General features: G+C 42.2%; 1 protein-coding gene across 3 annotated transcripts in view; it reads left to right on the plus strand.

Annotated features, from left to right (window-relative positions):
- The window catches only part of HIVEP2 (HIVEP zinc finger 2), a 153592-nt gene that overhangs the window by 116664 nt on the left and 15307 nt on the right, over positions 1 to 21621 (plus strand). For all 3 annotated transcript variants that reach the window (XM_063124595.1, XM_063124596.1, XM_063124597.1), the window contains 3 exons: positions 10505 to 10549; positions 12119 to 17651; positions 19506 to 19660. In XM_063124595.1, the coding sequence (XP_062980665.1) occupies positions 12513 to 17651; positions 19506 to 19660 (5294 nt within the window). In that variant the 5' untranslated portion in view covers positions 10505 to 10549; positions 12119 to 12512. The remainder of the gene's footprint in view (positions 1 to 10504; positions 10550 to 12118; positions 17652 to 19505; positions 19661 to 21621) is intronic.

The raw sequence follows: 21621 nt of genomic DNA on the forward strand, positions 1-21621 counted from the left end.
CAGGTGTAGAAATGGCCATAGAGTAGAATAGAGAAGCAGAAGGAGGTATAAACTGGAGCAAGGATGTGTAAGGATTGGCAATTGGCGCTGAATGGCGTGGATTTGAGGACAGAAGACCGCATGATGCAGGTAGAGAGAACCAACTGGCCCAGAAGAGGAAGGGCCAAGGGGAAAGCATGTGGGAGAAAGAAATGAAAGGGACAGTGTATGAAGGCAACTGGAAATCTGTCGGTCAGTCCCTTCAATCCCATTTGCCTAAAATGTTCTGGAGGGGGAAAAAGCACGCCTCTTGCCCAGGGACCTGGGACAGAAGAAGTAATATGCTTTAAGTAGGAAAAAGCTGGGATTCAGGTGTATGAAGAGGGCTAAATTTTCAGTGTGACCTCTGTTTCCTTGGAAAATATACATTGCTTCTGGGTGGGTGGGTGGCATTTTAAGAAGGAAACCAAACACAATTATGTTGGGGGCGGGGGCAGGGGTGAGAGCCCAAATTTAGAATAAACCCTGTTGTGGATTTCCATATTATGACAAATCAGTGCCTTTCATAATATTTTTTTCCAGTGTAGCCCTTAGGAGTTGAACAAGTTACCAACCTCTGTTCTAATTGTTCACCATAGACAGAAGTGGAAATACATTTTTTTCTCTCAGTCATATTAGCCTATTAGCGTATTAGTAACATCATTCTCCTGCCTGTCTTAGTAGTGTTGGATGGGCCTTGACCCAGATAAGCTGTTTTGTTCCTTAAGTACTTCTAATATTATTTATAATACCTTTGTATCTTACCCCTTTCTCCAAAGAGTTGGGTGATATGATGGCCTAGACCAAATTAGATGGGAATACATCAGATTCCTTCAGACCATTCAGACAGAAAGTAATTTCTGCTTCTCCCTGCTTGTAGCATTCTGTGATCTGGATACCACCTCTCTGGTATCCAGTGCAGATAGTTGGAGTCCTTAAGCCAGGAATGTTTTCTTGAAGTGGCTCAAGATGTTTTCTATACATTGGCCTCTGTTTCTTATTTCAAATAACTGTCTTATCTGGCTCTTTACATAAATATCTGTTCATTGGTTCCTCAGAGATATCCAGAAGAACCATGGCTATTTTTTTTTTTACAGAACGTTCCCACATTTTAATTTTTTAAACCCTGATGTATGAATAAAAGGTAATAAGCACAGGAACCTTTGCTAGTATAGAGCCCTGTGCATAGTATACACACTGATAATCACTGTGCTTAGGACTATTGTAGAACTACTGCCGTGTATCAAACAGACAGTATATTTTAAACCAGGATGCTCTTTTGCATTTAGGTGAATTCAAAGAAAAAACAAAACCCCCTAAGTGTTAGACTTGCTAAATATATACATACAGTCATACCAAGTGGGTAGTCTTGGCTATATTTAGATTTTATGCTTGCCTTTATTTTTAATGACACCTCCACTGTACCTTCAGTTCTAAGCAAAGTGCTGCTTCCTGAGTTAGTAGGAAACTTAAAATGAAAGGAGGATTAGCTCTTGTCAGATGGCATTTATCAAGGCCTTGCTAATGGCTGATTTGGGGGTAGGAAGAACATAGCTTATTAATATAACAAGCAACAGCAAGGGTGACCAAAAAAGAAAAGAAAAAGGCAATTGCTCTCCTAAACAGTTTGCTCTTTGCAACTGTAGAGCCTTATCTGATCACCCACGCTCATCTGGCTGCTGACGTTGTATGGGCTTCATTTGCATGATCTATTTTTATAACTATTGTGTGTCTTTTGAGGAACCAAGTAAGAAGGCTGTCTTGTAGTGATTCACCATCTCAGAGTGAACAGGACAGACTAAAATGTGGAAAGGCGAGGAAAATATAAATATGCATGCTAATTAATCTTCTTAAGTAGTTTGGGTTGTAAAGCACAGCAGCGAAGCACAACAGCTGCTTCACACATTAGATGCGAACTTTTAGTGTATGCATATGACAGATGTGTGATTGTTATAGGTATATAGGTAGGACTGGCTGTGGCCTCTCCTTCATTATGTACACATATTGGCAAATGGACTTTTGCTGTCACAAAGCAGCCATAAGTTGAATATGGTTGAGGTAGTTTTCAAAATACTCTTTGTTAATAAAAAGTCTTAAGTCTCTCTCTCTCTCTCTCTGTGTGTGTGTGTGTGTGAATACATAATCAAATCTATAACAAAGCTAGTCTGTGGTGCAGTTGCAAGAGAGAAAGCCAGGCGTTTGGGAAAACCAAGCTCAACTTCTCACTTGGCCTTGAAATATACTTTGTAACTTTGGACAAGTCACTTGTATGACTAAAATACCATCCTGAGCTCCTCAGAGGAAGGGTGAAATACAAATATAGAAAGGCAACATTGGTCCAGTTCTAAACATGTGAATGTAAAACTGTTGCTAGAGAATGGATATATCAAAAACTAGTTGTATATGTTTCTGACTTCGTCAGGTAATGGCATGTAAGTGGGGCCTTCTCGATAGTGAAACCCACCCTCTAGGATGCTCTCCCACATGTGGTCCAAGAGGTAGAAACTGCAGAGAGCTTTAGATTTCTCTTGAAGATGTATCTATTTACTCAAGCATTTCCTGACTTGTTTTATTATTCATGTAACATTTTTAATAAATGTATTGTTTTACACAGGTTTACATTGGTTTTTATATTGTATATTATGTATGTTTTATGTAAATCGCTTAGGGACCATAGGATATCCAATGCAATACAAGTAGTTTAAATAAATAGTTAATATCAGATATCTCTAGTGACAGTACCACTAACAATATAAACACCTTCATCAGCAGACCCTAGGCCCAGCACCAGCCCACTCTATGAGCAATTGAGGCTACTTTGACTTCTTTACAAATAATTACACATTTCTGTTCCTTTCAGCATTCAAAATACTTTTCAAAATACTTTTCAAATCAACTGGATGAAACTCTTTCATCCAGTTGATTCTCTAAGAAATATTGCTCTGAAATCTGCTGAAAACTTGCTTTGTGATGATTAGGTTTTACCCCAAACAAGTAACTCACCTAAGCTACTCGGTATCCATTAAGTATCAACTCACAAACTGTATTGCTTCTTTGAATGCAGATGCATCGGTGCCCCTGAATGGGGAAAAATCCAGTATAACATCTGAATGGAACCTAAGACTCTGAGAGACAGTGGTTTTGGATGTAATCTAGTGCTAGTGCTGGGGCTGGTGTGAGTAGGGATAGGGATCCAAAGGGACCCGTGCTTCCTAAGGTCTGAATGTCTGTGTTTCAATTTCTCCCTGAAGTCAACTAGGGACATCTCCTGCATCTTACTGCTGTAGAGGCAGATGTAAAGCAAATACAGTCCAAGAGCAGGAAGTGCTGTGGAAATAAAACATTTATTTTAAAAACAGGTCACAATTCTGCATAAAAAGTCGTTTTAGAAAAAAATGGGCATTCTCTGTCACTAAATGGAAAAGTCAGCTGAAGGCAGTTCTACCACAGGTATCTTATAAGAGTTTGTAGAAACAATAATAATATATATAGAGAGAAATTGTTGTTGTGTTGTTATTGGTGTTTTTTGTTTAGAGAGAGAGTGAGTATCAACCACAAACACATACAGAAACACATACAGTTTATGCGTATAAATGGTTAAAACTGATTAGAATGTGCTGGGGGCGTTATTTGAGATGGGTTGATTTATTTCCAGCTCACAAAACTTGGCTACAAGAACTAATTTCTTGGAAACTGTTATACCACAACGTTCTGATGCACATAACAGGAGTTCTGTGTAAGCACTACTGCTCCATTCGCTTGAATATTAGGAACAGCCACAAATGCATAGAATCCAGTGTTGGAGACAATGGAGAAGGGTTGAAAGGGATTTTGCATGTACACTAGAACCTTACAGGGATTTGGATGTGACTACTGCATGCATAGATAAGAGTACTTAAAGTGTGCTTAAGAACTTCTGCATAGCTGGTGGATATTTTTTTTTAAAAAAGCATTGGACTGCAGCCCTGTATTTTCAATTCCATATCCCAAAGTACTTTTGAACCTCCCACCACACCACACCTCAGTTTCACAAGTAGTTTGTCACATGGCCTGGAGGAGACTACTTCTCAGAAATTCTTTTTACAGACATAATGCTACTACTTCATAGCAACTAGGGAGAAGCTTGATAGTGAACTAGCACCAAGGGCTGTGAAGCTACTGTTAATCCCCTCTTGTTTTATCAGTGAGAGCCTTAGATCACTCCTAAGAAGGCTGTTTCCCTGGGGGCATGTAGATTTCTAGTATGCCCAACAATAGGATCCTCTATGTATTTCTCTGTAGCATGAAAATAGCGTACCTTACATACTCAAAGAGAAAATCCTTCATATTCCTCCATCATAATCACAAGATTAGTTGAGACTGCCCTCTTCAGGGTGCTATTGAATACCAAATTTAAACAGCAAAAGAACACATTTGGCTTCCCCTCATCTCTGGATCCTCCTGCCCCCCACTACCAACACTCATCAAAGACGATGTTGGAAATCAAGGCTGTGTGTAGACATAATGCTAAGCCATGGTTCAACATTACAAGAACAGGATTGTGCAAGCCCTGGGTTTATATGCTCAATTCATTTTTGAAGCAGAAAATACCATTTCCTGTATTTAAAAATTATTACTTGTTGGAGGTTAAGCTGCATGTGGAAAAGTCTTCTGTATGGGCTAATGAGCTATTTACTTGGTAACTATCCTTACATTTTAAAAGCAAGATTCAAACTTTATAAAGAGCCAGTAAAAAATCCTGGAAATTACATTCCTACATGGAAGAACTCAGGAAGCCATGTAGAATAATGCCAGCTACCAAGCCACAATCACAAGAGACCAATTAAACTCTCCCTCCCGCCAAAATATTGGACATACGAAGTTAAATCTATGTAAAATAAAGTAAATAGTGAGGTCTAGGAAGGTTTTTCACTTCATTTCTTATTTTTAATAACTGTGGATGAGAAAAGTAGAATACCAGAGGGCTCTCTTCTTGCTAGATTGCAATTTGAAGTCCACAGAACTTCTTTAAAGGGACACGTGTAAATGTTGCTTCATCATGTTAACATGTAATGAAATTATATCTCTTAGGGTCATTCTGTATGTTTCATTTGCCAATGGATAATACTGAAAATATGTGATCTGTGCAGTAACGTCGAGAACATTTTATAATGTAAATTGCAGCCCTCACTTAGGGAACCTTTGTGTTAGTGAACATAGGAGGTTACTCTAGAGCAGGTCAAATCTTTGTGTTAGTGAACATAGCAGGCTGCGCTATATTTGTTATCTACTCACTCAGTACTGTGTACTCTGACAACTACTAGTAGCTCTCCAGGGTTTCAGTCAGAAATCCTACACATCAGCCGCTACCTGATCCGTCTGACTGTACATGCCAGTGATTAAATTGTGTACCTTCTGTATCCAAACATGTGCTCTACCACTGACTATGGGCCTTCACCGATGAAATTCTGCCAGCCACATCTGGCCAGAAGCATGGAAATTCTCCATATGATCATGGAATTAGTGACGTAAACGGTGTTAGATGTTATAGCCTCAGCATGGAACACTTAAGAGGAACTGTGCTGGATCAGAGCAAAGGCCTATCTAGTACAGCATTCTGTTCAAACAGTAGCCAACCAGATGGCCCAACAGGAATCCCACGAACAGGACATGAGTGCAATAGCACTCTCCTGTGCATGTCTCTTAGCAACTGGTATACAGAGGCATTCTGCCTCTGATACTGGAGATATATAGCCATCATGACTAGTAACCATTGAGAGTCTTATCTACTATGGATGTATCTAATCCCTTTCTAAAGCTATCTAAGCTGGTCGCCATCACCACATCTTCATCCCCTGAGAAAGCACCATTGTTACTATCTTAGCCCACTTAATTATGATACACCATGTTTTGTAACTGCATTGTGTCTAATTTCATCCACACCCGTGATCATGCATGGTGCTCCCTCATGTGAGCAGATTTCCTCACTCATCTTGATGAAGCGAGCAGCCACTCGGATGTAAAAGGACTCCTGCCTCCTCCATTGAATAGAATGTTGATGCTCTTTTTAATGAGAAGCCGTTGTGTATGCCAGACATCATTTTAAATCTGTGTTTAGCAGCTGTGTCTTCCCCCTTCTTTTCATTTTTACTTTAGAGTAGATGCAGGTGAGCCAATCAGGATCCTAGCATGGAGAGTAGGGGGCTTTTAAGATCAGGATTGGGTCCTCTGTGCCTACTCTAGAGTACAAGCTTTAAAAAAAAGTATAGCTGCTAGACACAGGTTTTAAATAATGTCTGTTTTAGCTGTCTGATGAACAGAACTGGGTAAGGCTTTTCATGGATGTTGCACTCTATGGCAGATCTGGGGTGTTTTTTTTTGCTGCATAATGGGTGAAAAGATCTCTCATTCCCTGTGCTGAACAGATGATTCCTAAGACAGAGGAAGGGGAAACGTTTGCACAGGGGAGTGTTATAAATGTAGCAGTGGGCACACATCCTGCTGCTGTATTTGCAGATTTCTGGACTGGAGCCAGAACTGCTTAAGTGAGGTGGACCGCCTGCATGCAGGGAATTCTCTGCACAGCCTTTTGTATGTGAACTGCCCCATGTGGATCATCTCTTCCGAGATTGTCCACAATCTGTTTGCAAGTGTTGCTATAGAAATTGTTGGATCCTTGCTGCTTGTGACATTTTCCTCATTGTGGCTGACAGTGATATTTGGTTAAAGAAAAAAGAAAAAAGAAAAGATGTTATTTCCTTTATTTATGTAATAGCACAGCTATTTTACCCATAACCATCTGCCTTTCTTCAGAGTCAGTTTTTATATCTCACAAGCAACTGTGCCTTTTTATTTAATTGGTGCGTGATCAGTAGGATAATTAATTAGTTTATTAATGAAGCCATTATTTTGTTCATCACAATTTCCTACCTTACTGTTCTATTGCCAAACCAACTGTTCTTGTGACGCCTGCCTCATACGGTCCTAAATCTCACTACCGTATTTCTTTTATTCTAAGATGCCATTGATTCTAAGACGCACTCCATTTTTAGAGCTGTTTATTTAGGGAAAAAAGTGTGTTTTAGAATCAAAGAAATACGGTACTTAAAAGTTACGTCTGCCTAACAAAGCGGTCCCAGAATTGTTCTAGACTAGTGGTCTTTGACTGGTGGGTTGCGACCCAAAAGTAAGTCACAAGATCTGTCCAGATGGGTTGCAGCAAAGCCATTGACGCCATGTTGGGCAATTGTGAAATTGTGAGAGTAGGTCCCACGTTGCAGGTTGGGAGTCCAGGGTGGGTATCAGGTCTGGACCAGTTCAAGACCACTGTTCTAGACTATCAGTAGGCAACCTAGTATCCTTCACATATTTTGGACTACAACTACCATAAGCTCCATGTAGATGACCAATGGTTAGGGATTATGGGAGTTATAACCCAAAACATCTAGAGGGCACCAGTTTGCCTATACCTGTTCTAGACACGCTCTTGAAAATTATTAGCACCATTGCACAATTAAAGAAACAATAAATAAATATGAAGAAGTTTTGTTTCAACAACTTAATTAAAAACGCCTCTTTTACTTTATATTTGGGCAGACTAAATCCTGAGGGGGCAGTTTGACACAAATAGCGGTTCGTACTATTGCATTATAATGGCCTCACATTAATGTGAAGTGTAGCACTTTGAGCCACACATGTCTAAGCCTTTTGCTGTTCATTCATTGAATTGCCTTTGGATGCTGGAAGGAAAGATTCAGGGTTGCAGCAGTATATAAGGGTTTTTAAGCTGACCAAAATAGCTCCTGGGATGGTCACTGGCCTTGTCCTCTAGCCATCCTTAGCAGCCTTAGGATGGGGAATCATAGAATAGCAGAGTTGGAAGGGGCCTACAAGGCCATCAAGTCCAACCCCCTGCTCAATGCAGGAATCCACCCTAAAGCATCCCTGACAGATGCTTGTCCAGCTGCCTCTTGAAGGCCTCTAGTGTGGGAGAGCCCACAACCTCCCTAGGTAACTGATTCCATTGTCATACTGCTTCGTACATTGCCGAAGCTTAGCAAGGACATGGGAAATATCTCCTCAGCAAGGAGGGTTCAACACATGAGGATAAACTGCATCCTTACCAAGGTTTCTGTTTCCAGATTCTTTGTGGGATTAAGATCAGCTCCTTTACACAGGTTTACACATGCTGTTTTATTTCTCGATATGTTCTATATGTTTCATATTAAAGCCACTAGATGATGGTGGTGTTGCAGCAAGGGTGCAAGGCAGGTGAGCATCCAAGATGAACACAAAAAGGAAGAGAAGTCTCAGGATGCTGTAGAAAAGTTTATTGTACAAAAGCCCAAAATGCATTGAGCTGATGTTGTTGCACCATTACAGAAGTACACCCAACAAGTAAAGCACTTCCTAGCGAAAAATCGGATTTTCCATGCACTTTAAAATGGGGGGTATGGTCATAAACCATGTGAAGGGCCCTGGAAACTAATGACATTGTGTAAAGGGCCGACAATCTAGAGCAATGTGCAAGTAGCTTCTTGAAATTCTCCACCTGGTCAGAGGAAATTGAGGAGGGGGGTAATTTCACCTAATTTCTCGGGGGGGGGGGGGAGAGAGAAATTCTCCAAGGGTTGTAGAAAGGCTTCTTTCCTTTTTTTCCCCTTTGGGTTTTTAGTATTTCTGCACTGCCACTGCAAGTGGCAACAGCATCACCTGTGTTGGCAGCCTGGCCTCCATTTTGCATCCTCCACAATGTCCCAGACAACTAGCATCATGCTAGGCAGCATGGCAGGGGGTGGTGAGATTGCAGCCACCACAAAAAAAAATAATGGTGAAGAAAATTTGGAGAAAATTCTGCAAAGCACCCTTTTATTTCTAAGGGGTAAGAAAAGAAAAATCTATCCTCCCCCCCCCCCCCGAGGATCATGTATTGTAAGAAATTTTGGGTCAGCTCTATTGTTATTAATTTATTTCTTACATTTCTAAATAGCCAAAGCTCTCTGGGTGGTTTACAGGATTCAGCGCCTTTTCTAGGGTCTTCCAAATATCTGAGGGTGATTGCAGATACATCTTGTCTCCAACGCAACACTGCTCCTTCCCTGAAAGCCTTGCAGCAGGTATGAGGAGGGTAGCAGTGTTGTATCCAGCTCCAGGGAAAGGGTGGAGCTAATGCTGTGCCAAAATCCATCCTCCAATTTCTTGAAAGTTTTCTTCGCCATGAAAGAGGCTCCCCATTTTTCTGCCTTATCCTCAGCGCATTTTATAATTCATGTTAAATGTGTTTTGGTGGCGTTTTTTTACTGTGGGGTTTGCTGAGGGTACTGTCTGCATTTTACATTCTTTTGCACAACTCACCATTGCCCTGCAGTCTCCCCGGCTGCCTGCACTTCTTGATCTGAAAATGCCCTATGAGAGGAATAAATACGTGATGTTTTCCCCTGGGCAGAAAGGACGGGAAGCCAAGGAGGCTACCTGCTTTCAGAGAGATGATTGTACAATGAAAGGCTGGACGCTCATACACACTCCTCAGCCATCGCATAAGTAAAGTAAAACACAAGAACCAAACCCATGAGAATGTCTCCGCAATTTCCTCTCCTTTGAATTTCTTTTTGAAAGCAATTTCTTTTCCATCAGATTGAACAAGAATGGTTGAAATTTTCATGGGAGAAATTTTTGGCACAGCACTACCGCAATCTTCTGAGAGTAACCAATCTTGATTGCACAATATAAGCCCCATGTGGAGAAGCCAGTGGTTGCTGTTCCCAGTGCATGAGAAAGGAAGGCATTTTGTGCCTTCATGACTGCACTAACACCTACATTCTGGAGGGAATCTACACGTCATTGTGAGGGCGCTTATATGCGCCCCCAGTGCGCCCCCACAACGACTGTGTAGACCGAGGAAGAAGAGACGGAGGAAGAGGCGGCAGGGGAACCGGCCGCGCTGCCGCCGCCTCCCCGCCGGCCTCCTGCTGCCAGGCTAAGAGCCACCCAGGTCGGAGAGCTCGGCGGAAGCGGAAGCCGAGCTTTCCGACCCGGGTGGCTCTTAGCCCGGCAGCAGGAGGCCGGCGGGGAGGCGGCGGCGGCGGCACGGCCAGTTCCGCAGCCGCCACCTCCTCCGCCTCTTCCTCCGTCTCTTCTTTCTCGGTCTACACAGTCGTTGTGGGGGCGCACTGGGGGCGCATATAAGCGCCCTCACAACAACGTGTAGATTCCCTCCTGGTTTTATTTAGCCCTGTAAGCATGGCCAGTGGGGGAAATACTGGAGCTTATTGACTACAGAGTCAGACATGTAATTTGAAAATCTGTATTAGTTACACTAGGACATGAAAACTTTACCTTTTGAAACATGTGCTTCCCCCACTGAAAAATGGTTGCAGTGGACTTTGTTTTTATTCACTGTAGATGAATAAGCATTGTAGCATTGTTTTTTTAAAAATGTCTCTGCACAAGGTCCCTTTAGATTTTAAATATTTCTAATTTTTGTTTTGTTTGTTTTCTTCCTCTCCAGGAAGCTTCAAGATAATCATGTGTAGCATATGCCAAGATGATGCAGGTAAATCTTAAAACAACAACCCTAAACTAAAGAAGATATCATTTGCTCTGGTACTGGAGAAGAAAAGATTTTGAAAATAAATGCAATTCATTACATGTATTATGGTCCTGATATTTTTATTTCTGCAAAAAGAAATGTGAATATATAGATAGATAGATAGATAGATAGATAGATAGATATTGATATATATCTTAACTATATCCAACATTTCTTTGTTAAATACTATTGCCCAAATGCAGTCCTTGCCTTAGGTGTGGGATATGTGTTTTGCATATGCAGAACAGCTGTTCTGTGCTCACAGACCAGTGAAGAAACATGCTAGCTACAGAGAAAATGGCAGATCCTACCATCCGTTCTTCACACACAAGCTGGCAGTGGATGGATGAATATAAAGGACTAAATTAGACACAAGTGTTGATCTGAACTCCTGATATATTTATATTTTACTTGAAACCAGACTTTGGAAGTTCAGAATGGGATCAGAGCAGCTGTGGGTCTAATAGGAACACTTAAGGAATTTAAACGGGTAAAACTGGTGCAAGGGGGAAAGGGTTTTAATCTGACATCCCCTACTATTGCTTTTAAGTAAAAATTTAAAATGCCAGAGGATCCAGTTTGTGAATCTGTCGCATGTGGTTTGTTTCTGGATATGGGTGCACATCTTCCAGAACCAGAACCGCATATGCATGAAGTGCATGTCTTGCAGATTTACCATACGTAGAATAAATTATGCAATTAATTCAAACAATGTAAACATTGTATGCTTTTATATTGTATACTTCATATTATGGGGTGAAATGAATAAAAATATTTACAACACTGCAGACACTGCAGACAAACTCTTATTAGTCATCAATCAATGAGTTAATGAGTTGGTTGTGGCGAGGTATGTTTTCTTAATTTTAAAGTAGTGAAAGAGCAAAAGGGGAATGGGGTATGTGGATTTTGTAAAAAGTAGTTTGAGGGAGAGGAATATGAACTGTATGAAGAACCTACAGTTCATATTTCTCCAGTTCCACCTGGATTGTCTCTGTTGTTTATCAGACATAAACCATATTCGGGGATTATGAGCTATTTAAATATCGCAAATTGAATTTCTCTATGTAAAAAAGAAGTGGCAATGTAACAGCAGCTATACCACACCGCCATCTAGTGACTGTATAACAAAATATATAGAACTTGCAGATAAAAGAATTTCCGGGGGTGGGGCGGGGCAGGGAACAGAACTGTGTGTAAAGGACCAATCTTAATCTTGCAAAGAACCTGGAAGCAGAAGCTCTGGTAAAGTTGCAGGATAAAAACCCATTATGACATTGTGATTTTCACCGCTCTTGCAAGCAACAGTTACAAAGCAGAAACAAGTTTGAGGAAATTCACAGCACAGTAAATGTCACATCATACATTTTGTGTTAGACGAATCGGAGTAGAGAGGAGGAAGAATGGGGTGACTGCTGCTTCCGGTGGCAACTGAGTGGCTCCTATACCTTTGGGTTCCAGCATCATACACATGAGTGAATGTTTTGCTTTTATGTATTTACTTGCACTGATCTGTTTCCCTCTCTTTGACAGGCAGCTGCATCTTTTGTGGAGGAATGTCTGGAACCCTTCTTTAGTTGATGAGCAAATATATTTCCCTGGATCATTCTTCATCTGAATCCTTAATAACCATGAATAATGTTCACATGCCATAGCAAGTCTTGACGGATGTATAATAAACTGTTCAGAGACATTTCCTGCCATGAACAGAACTGTGTAACAATTACTTCTTAGCGTAGAGCTGCAAGAGAACTAATGCCTATAAGACTACTATGTGGAAAGTTCCACAGAGAAAGAGAAGTCTGTGAACTTGGAACAGCTCTGGAGAAATGGGAGCAACTGAACTTTAAAAAGCACAGCACTGGATACACTTCATGTGCCTGTACGGCTTTCGAGTGAACTAGCACTTAAGACCTCGTGTGACAAAATGGACTCTGGAGATGCAGCTGTAGGGCAAAACGCTACCTCAAGGTCTGGAGAAACCGCTAAAATACCAAGTAGATGGAGGCAGGAACAATCAGCTAATGTTAAGATGAGCACGGTTGGCAGCCTGGAAGGACAGGCACAAATAGATCCCGAACACGTGGGAAACCCTGCGTCCGCACAGCTTTTTCCTTCTGGGAAGGCGGTATCATCTAGCGATGCTACCCAACAAGTCACTGACAAGCAATACCCACAGCACCTTCCGAGTCCATACTCATGTCAACATTCGCTTTCTTTCCCTCAACATTCGTTGCCACAAGGATTCTTGCACAACCTAAAACCACATCAGAGCCTAGAAAGTAATAAATGGTCATATCCTGGCCATTTGCAACAGGTTTCCTCCGAGGACTTGTTTCCATTTCAAGTGCATGGCCATAGTGGAAGTTTCTCCAGAAAGAAAATTTCCGGTTTGAACCCTGCTTATAGCCAGTATTCTCAGAAATGTATAGAGTCAGAAGATGGTCATAAGAAAGAACACAAACCCAAAAAGCCTGGCAAATACATATGCCCTTACTGTAGCAGGGCTTGTGCCAAACCTAGCGTACTTAAGAAACATATTAGGTCCCACACTGGGGAACGTCCATACCCTTGTGTCCCTTGTGGTTTCTCGTTTAAGACAAAGAGCAATTTATACAAGCACAGGAAATCGCATGCCCATGCAATTAAAGCAGGATTAGTACCTTTCACAGAATCAGCTGTATCTAAGTTGGACCTAGATGCCAGTTTCATTGATGTGGAAGCAGAGATACATTCAGATGGGGAGCAGAGTACAGATACTGATGAAGAGACTTCATTACTTGTTGAAGGTTCTGACAAACTGAGCCCAGTTCCGCAGATTCCATTGGACATTACTAGCAGAAGTGGCTTTCACACATCCATAGAAGAATCCTTGGGAGGCCCAATGAAAGTCCCTATTTTGATTATTCCTAGAAGTGGGGTACAATTACCATGTGAAAGCTCCCAGCACGTTGGGTCTGATAGTCTGCAAAACCCATTAAGTACTAAGTCTGATGACTCTCATACAGTTAAGCAGCGACTTGCACTAAGACTGTTTGAAAAGAAAGGGCAAGATTCTGAGCAGTCATTAAATCTCTTGAGCCCACATAGTAAAGGAAGCACCGATTCTGGTTATTTTTCACGTTCAGAAAGTGCAGAGCAGCAAATTAGTCCACCCAATACCAATGCAAAGTCTTATGAAGAAATAATTTTTGGGAAATTCTATAGAATTAATCAAAGGACGGCACAACCTTTAGCGACAGCCAATCAGGATCATAGCTCAATGGGTAGAAAAGGCAAAGTGGAGCCATTACCTCTCATAAGCCCTAGGTTGGATATCAAGATGCTTGAAGAGCGAATGTCTCCAAATAAAGAAGCACTAATTGATCCTAGTAAAATGAGCACTATAAAAATTAGCCAAGCCTTTAATGATAGTAATTCAGAATCCAAACACTCTCAGACAGTCACACCATTCATCAAAAGTGAATCAAGCCCGTATCCAGGAAGTCACCCAGGTGATACATCTTTCCTCCTAGAACCTCCAGCAGATACAAACCCACTTATTAGAAGTAACTCCATGCCAACATCCTCCGCAACCAATTTGAATGTTCCATCAGCTTTAAGAGGAAGCCATTCGTTTGATGAGAGGATGACTGGTTCAGATGATGTATTTTATCCTGAGACAATAGGAATACCCCATCAGCGGATGTTAATAAGACAAGCCGCCTTTGAGTTGCCATCATTGCAAGAAGGACACTCAGATTCAGAGTACCATGGGAGAATGGGGAAGAACATTATGGTTGCTTCCAGCAGGTCAGGAGAAAAAGGGCCAGGGCTGAGAGAGAAGAAGTTGCCCTCAGGGGAGAGACTCTTCTATGAGGGAGATTCCTCGGTAAAGCACTACAGAAAATGGGAAGATTATGGGGCTCTGAAGCAAAGCTACAGAGAGGTATCAAGTCTGAGTGGGTCAAAACAAGGAGGAGAATTTTATTCAGATTCACCTACACAATTGCAGTCTTCTACATATGGCATTGTATTTGAAAATAGAAAGCGCAGAATACAGAAGAGTGTTGGAGATGAGGAAGACACGCCATCCCTGTGCAGTGGTGCTACTGGCAGTCCCGTGACAGGGGATTTCGATCCTAAATCACAAATCCAGGAAGGACCAAGGAGTGGATACACTATTCAAAGCCACGATAGTTCCCCTCATTCTCACCCAGAGCGCTTTGAAATCTGTAGACCCCATCTCCAGTCGGGCAGTCCAGCTACCAGTTTAGAAGAGTGTTCCTTAACTGCTGAGCAAGAAAAGGCGGCAGAGTCTCTGAGCAGAAAAGGAAACGTAATCTCTGTAATTCAGCACACAAATTCATTAAGCCGGCCAAACTCATTTGAAAGGTCTGAATCGACAGAGCTTGTTGCTTGCCAGCAAGATAAACTTTATTCGTCATCTGAGACTTGCGAAAGTGAGATTGCAGAGTCCCCAATGAGCCCCGATCGGGTTCTGCAGACAGAACATGCTGACAGTGTTAGCAAACAGCCTTCGACCTCATCCCAACATTCTCAGCCATATCATATGCAGCTCAGACTTGTTCGCCAGCATAATATACAGGTACCTGAGATTCGTGTCACGGAGGAGCCAGATAAACCTGAGAGAGAGAAGGAAGTCCCAGCAAAAGAACAAGAGCGGCCTCCAGAAGAATTCCAGTGGCCACAGAGAAGTGAAACCCTTTCCCAGCTCCCAGCCGAAAAGCTCCCTCCGAAGAAAAAGCGCTTGCGGCTTGCTGACTTGGAGCAAGTCTCCTCCGGGGAGTCTAGCTTTGAGTCCACAGGGACGAGCCTTTCCCGTAGCCCAAGCCAAGAGAGTAACTTGTCACATAGTTCAAGTTTTTCAATGTCCTTCGAAAGGGAGGACAGTATCAAGTTCATAACCTCAACCAAACCAGATGACTTTGGCAAACAGTCTGAGTTTTTAACCGTCCCAGCTGGTACTTACTCGCTGTCCGTCCCGGGGCATCACCAACAGAAAGAAATGCGTCGCTGCTCATCTGAACAGATGCCGTGTCCTTGCCCTGCTGAAATCCCTGAGATACGAAGTAAATCCTTTGATTACGGGAATCTGTCTCATGCTTCTGCAGTGGGGGCACTTCCTACTACTTTATCTCCAGTCCGAGAGAGGAAGAAATGCTTTTTGGTTCGCCAGGCTTCTTTCAGCGGCTCCCCAGAGATTTCCCAGGCTGATCCGAACATGGAACAAAACATAAAGCAAGAACAAATGGAACATGGACATGCCAGTCTTCGGTCTTCCCAAGTTGCTTGGCCTCATTCCCCCTCTTCTATTCAGCTGGATGATTCCGGGAAACAGTCTGCTGGTTCGTGTCCCCCACGTAGCAGTAGCTTATCTCCACTTTCCCACCCCTCGATCCCACAAGCACCTTATATTTCAAGCAAATATTCAGCAGAACAGCAGCATCTATTTGCAATCCAGGAAAAGGTTCCCTTTCTCCCCATCCACAACTCATTGCTGCAGCTTCCGTACCCCTCCGTCTGCATGGTTCACTTGCCGTCTCAACCCCTGTGGCCTTCCGAACTTTCACAGACACACTTTCAACATCATTTTGCGCAGCAGCTTCAAAAATCCTACTCTAAGCAACCTTTCCTGGCAGAAAGTCACCCAGGCTACCATCCGGAATATGCTCAGGAGCATATCCGAAAGAAAGCTGCTGATTACGTACATTCTAAAGAGCAAACTTACCAGCATTACTCAGGAACATCTGGGCAGTATTCTAAAAATGCACTCACGACATACCAGCCAGATTGTAGCATTAAATCAACAGATACCTCTTCTGAGCAGCAGCTACAGGTAGATTTTGAAACCCAGAATATTGGACCTGTTCGATCGTTACCAGGTACAGTTGTGCCTGTCAGGATCCAGACCCACGTGCCATCCTATGGTAGTGTCATGTACACAAGCATTTCCCAGATTCTTGCTCAGAGCAGCAGCCCAGCAATTGTCATTTGCAAAGTAGATGAGACTCTTTCTCAAAGAACGTTAGCAACCAGTGCAGCCATGCACGGAATAGGGTATAACATAGCGCAGATGTTAGGCCAACACGGAGGGTTGGAAAAATACCCCTTGTGGAAAGTACCGCAGACCTTGTCACTAAACTTAGACCCCTCCATCCCATTGTGCTTGACCTCCAGTTCCGATACTGCCTCTACCCTTGGTGGAAACAAGCGGATGCTTTCACCGGCAAGCAGCTTGGAGCTCTTTATAGAGACCAAACAGCAAAAGAGAGTCAAGGATGAAAAAATGTATGGACAGATTGTTGAGGAACTAAGTGCTGTCGAACTCACCAGTTCAGACATAAAGAAAAGCTTTCCCAGACCACAAAAGCCTCAGCTGGTTAGGCAGAGCTGTACTACTGAGCCAAAAGAAAGTGTGCCGTCCACTTCGCCTTCTTCTCCGTTATCGTCCTCATCATCTCAAGATTTGCCAGCGACCACTGAGCCTTCTCCACTGATCAGGGAAAAGCTTTCCAGTTTTGACTCTGCTTCACCAGTGCAAAAGTCTAGTGGCACTTCCGAAGGCAGAGAATCCCCAGAAGAATTGGATGTAGATGAAACGGCATCAGATATGAGTCTAAGCCCGCAGAGGACTTCATTGTCCATGGGAGAAAGCCAGATAGAAGAATCCAAGCAACAAAAATTACCATTTGGTATGTTGGTACAAATGGCATCCCAACCAAGCGGAAAAGCTGTGACCTCGACGATTCTCCTGACGGATCTTTCAGACATCCAACAAATCCTGCAGTTCCCTAGTCTGCGCACCACGACGACTGTGAGCTGGTGTTTCTTAAACTACACAAAGCCCAGTTTTGTTCAACAAGCAACCCTAAAATCATCCGTTTATGCATCGTGGTGCATTAGTTCATGTAACCCAAACCCATCAGGACTGAGTACAAAGATTACTCTTGCACTCCTACGGTCCAAGCAGAGAAGCAGCACAGAAATCTATACACTGTCTCCAATGCATAGGCCTGGAGCAGGGAAACTGACGTCATCAAGTGCATGGAAACAGTTTGCTCAGGTAATTAACAATTCCTTAAAGATCCACATGTTTCTATTTAGACTTTACAGTACTCAGAGAAGTGCAATGCATTAGAGACTTTCCAGTGTGATGTTTTTGGAATAGTTCCTCTAGGGTAATGAATACATCTCTTTGAAATGGGAATTACAAGGGCATTCCTCAGGAATGATCAATGAGCAGGAGTTAGCAAGAACATGGCATCCTGCTCATGGATCGACTCTGAAAAAGCCTTGGGGATTTCCAACACTTTCCATTTATATTCATCTGCAGAAATTGTTCCAAAGCCACTCCCATGCAGGAAGATATTGCATCACAACTGGCAAAAAAAGCATAAAAATAAGCAAAAAGCAATGTTGGTATTTCATAATGTGTTAGAAGATGTATTTATTATAGATCTTCTATTTAATTTTTTCCTGCCATGTAATGGATACAAATTTTTCCAAGTGCAAAATAGATTGAATTTTCACAGGAATGCAATAACCCCATATGTGTGCCATACTCTGAACAATAGCTGGGACCTTGTTTTTATTTTTAATCCTGTTGCTTCTTTGTATACCATCTAACCTCCAGATATAATTGATGGTTTTGAAAAAACTGGAAAGGCTAGTCTACAACTGTGGAGGCCTTATTTTCACATGCCTCCACTTTCATTTTTGCCTGATTCAGGTGGTGGTGGTGGATACCTCTTGGTAAAAACATGAATAAATTAACTTTGGACAGGGGCGTCTACATGCAAAACAAATCTGCATTTACCAGTCATAGGATTTAGAAACCCTGAAGCTGTATACAGACCATGGCTAGAAATTTGGGTCAAATTCAAAGACCCCAGCCTTTTATTTATTTGGTTTTTTGTTTACATGGTAGGTTTGTGAACCACCCAGAGAGCTCCGGCTATTGGGCGGTATAGAAATGTAATAAATAAATAAATAAAGCCATATCAGCCCAGTGGTAAAGCAGCAGTTTCTGCAGCCGAAACTCTCCCCATGGCCTGAGTTCGATCCCAGCGGAAGCTGGTTTCAGGCAGAATGCTTGGGTCAACTCAGCCTTCTGTCCTCCCGAGGTCGGTAAAATGAGTACCCATCTAGCTGGGGGAAAGGTAATAATGGCTGGGGAAGGCAACGGCAAACCACCCCGCTATAAGGCCTGCCAAGAAAACGTCAGCGAAAGCTGGCGTCCCTCCAAGAGTCAGTAATGATTCAGTGCTTGCACGAGAGGTTCCTTTCCTTTCCTTTAACAGAAAATGTGGAGTCAGCTGGGTTTTTTCTAGCCCTGATGCAGACTATGATATTCCTCCTAATTAGAACACTTGGTTGTATCCCAGGAGGTTGTGGATGTGTGTCTCAGCTATGAATGCGTACCTAATGCATTGGGTTGGGGAGATCAAAGGCAGTTGGACATGGTTTGTTGCCACATCACTGCCTTTTGAACTGTAGGCAGAGAAACTAGTGTGTCTTAACCACACCAACCCTGATGGGCCAGATGGCTTTGAACAGACTATGACTTGAAATCCCAGTGCTAGCAGTTGACTGGTTTTGATCGCCTAGTAAGTCTTCTTTATCTTTACTTTTTGTGTATATATGGCAGCATGATGTGGTGTTGTGTTTACAGCATCTCAGGCACTTCAAAAAACTTTCCTCTGCTGCCTATTGCCTATCTCATTTATTACTTGGCAAAAAGAAAGGGCCAGATTAATTGACTTCTTGAGTCTGAGCATGATTTCAGGTTTAAGTATGTCCTAAAGCATTTACATTAATGCAGTGCAATGCAAATATTCTGTTCACATTTGTTGCATTTATTCAGAGTTTCAAACATTGCCACCAATTAGTGACTCTGTTTTTTGTTTTCATTTCGCAGATGAAGCAGGAGCCATTCTTTGTATTTGGCAGCAAGTTTGAAAAGAAAGTAATGGGGAATGTTATCAAAGAAAGAATTAAAGGAGATAGCCATGGTGATAAAGATATTGCAGCCAAACAAACTGAGCCAATGCGAATTAAAATTTTTGAAGGAGGGTAAGAACATGCAACTGAAAATATTATGTGTGTTGTGTTATATTTAGAAACAGTAGCAACAGGAGTTGTCACAAGAGGTAAGCAGGGACAGGCGCCTTCTGCCCCCTTGCAGTTGAAGCAGTGAGCCTGGGTGGATCTGGAAAGACAACCTGTGTAAAACTGAACAAACACCGTGTAGATCTGCGTTCACAGAAAGACATCGTGGAGAGATCCAGGCAGAGAAGTCATAAGGGCTCCTTGAATAGAAGTGGGGCAAATCCATGCTCCATAAAAGATAGCTGGGCTTGCCCATCCTCAAATTTGAGCACTGCCCATTCCCCAAACTGCCCTGGTGCCCTGACTCAGCGCATGTTGAGGTCAGTGGAAGGAGAAAACTAGAGCCCACTGGGGACTATATAGGGTTCTCTACAAATGGGCACTGCACCTGCAAATGGAGTAAAACTTGTGCTTGTTCTTATTCATTACTATGGGCTTAACTTAGGCCTTAGCTAGACCTAAGGTTTATCCCAGGATCATCCCAGGGTCATCCCTGTTCATGTAAATGACACACAGGATATCCTGGGAGCAGGCAGGGACGACCCCGGGACGATCCCAGGATAAACCTTAAGAGTGGAATTTGCCAAATAGAGCTTTGGCGATTAGGCAGTTTTGAACTGTAATAAATAAATAAAATCACTAATATATAAACAGGGTTTTTTGACACCCTAAAGTTCTTTTTTTTTAAATCAAAATCTGACCAATTCATATGTGTCTTGGATGTAATATATGCTTATCCTATTCAGTAGAAGTTTCAGAGGGGTGATTTCAACAGGGATGTTGGTCAGGGAAATGGTAGTGTCATCTGTCCAGATAGCATTTTGCTCTTCTCTTCTCTATGCTGACAGCCCTTGTGACAGCTGTCCTGTGCTCACAAGAATCAGGATCAGGTTGTGCACAGGATGAGGTTGTGCACAGAAAGCAAGTTATGATATGCATTGGATTCTGCTGTTCATGGGTAACAAAGGATCCCTGTACAGATCAGCAGAACATATCTGTTACCACACGTGCAAGGTATGGCATGTGCAGATCCATGCACAGCACTTACGCAGCCATATCCTCCAGTATTTGAACATGAATCCACATTAAAGACCTATACACAGTGCCCTTTTGCACATATCTTGCCCGTAGTTTCCACTGCCTTGTGTAAATATTTTTAATTATCATTATGTAATTTGAGATGTCATTCTTTAAATTATGGTAGTGTTTTGTCTTTCCAGTTTTCCAATGAAAACTGGAAAGTTTTTTTTTCTTCCATAGGATTTTTTTCTGGAAATGTGTGGACAATGGGCTTATTCTTTTGCAGGCCTACTTTGTGTGCCTTGGTGATACAAGCTTCCTGGTTGTTGTCATTCAAAGGGCATTATCCACTGATAGAATGATTCAAATGAAGGTATTTGAATAGCAAAATTTGCTTTCCATCACCTGCGTCTCTCAATGCCAGGAGCATTTGGAAAAACACATCTTTTAGGGAAATCATCAATTTAATAAGCTTGGTTGATTGTATTGTGGATTCTACAGATGAAGAGCAGATCATCCAGTGGTATCAAAAGAAGTGGGGCAGGCAACTTGGACAGATGTTAAGGAAAAGAGGAGAAGGCTGGAGGTCTTTTGGGAGATTGAAAATACAGACCATCATACTGAGCCATTGTTGTATAGTGGTTAGTGTTGGACTGGGACACAGGAGATCTGGGTTCTAGTTTCCATTTGACCATGAAGCTCACTGAGTGACTTTGGACCAGTCAGTGATGCTCAAGGTGGTTGTGAGGATATGGAGAGGAGGAGAACTATGTAAGCCACCTTGGATTCCTTGCAAGAGGAAAAAAGGCAGGATATAAACACAATAATAAGTAAAATATAAATACTGATAGGGCCTTAGTTAGTACTACCATAAAAATAAAATATGCAGCCTAAAGATCCACAAA

This window comes from Elgaria multicarinata, chromosome 4 (assembly GCF_023053635.1).
Source record: "Elgaria multicarinata webbii isolate HBS135686 ecotype San Diego chromosome 4, rElgMul1.1.pri, whole genome shotgun sequence".
NCBI lineage: Eukaryota > Metazoa > Chordata > Lepidosauria > Squamata > Anguidae > Elgaria > Elgaria multicarinata.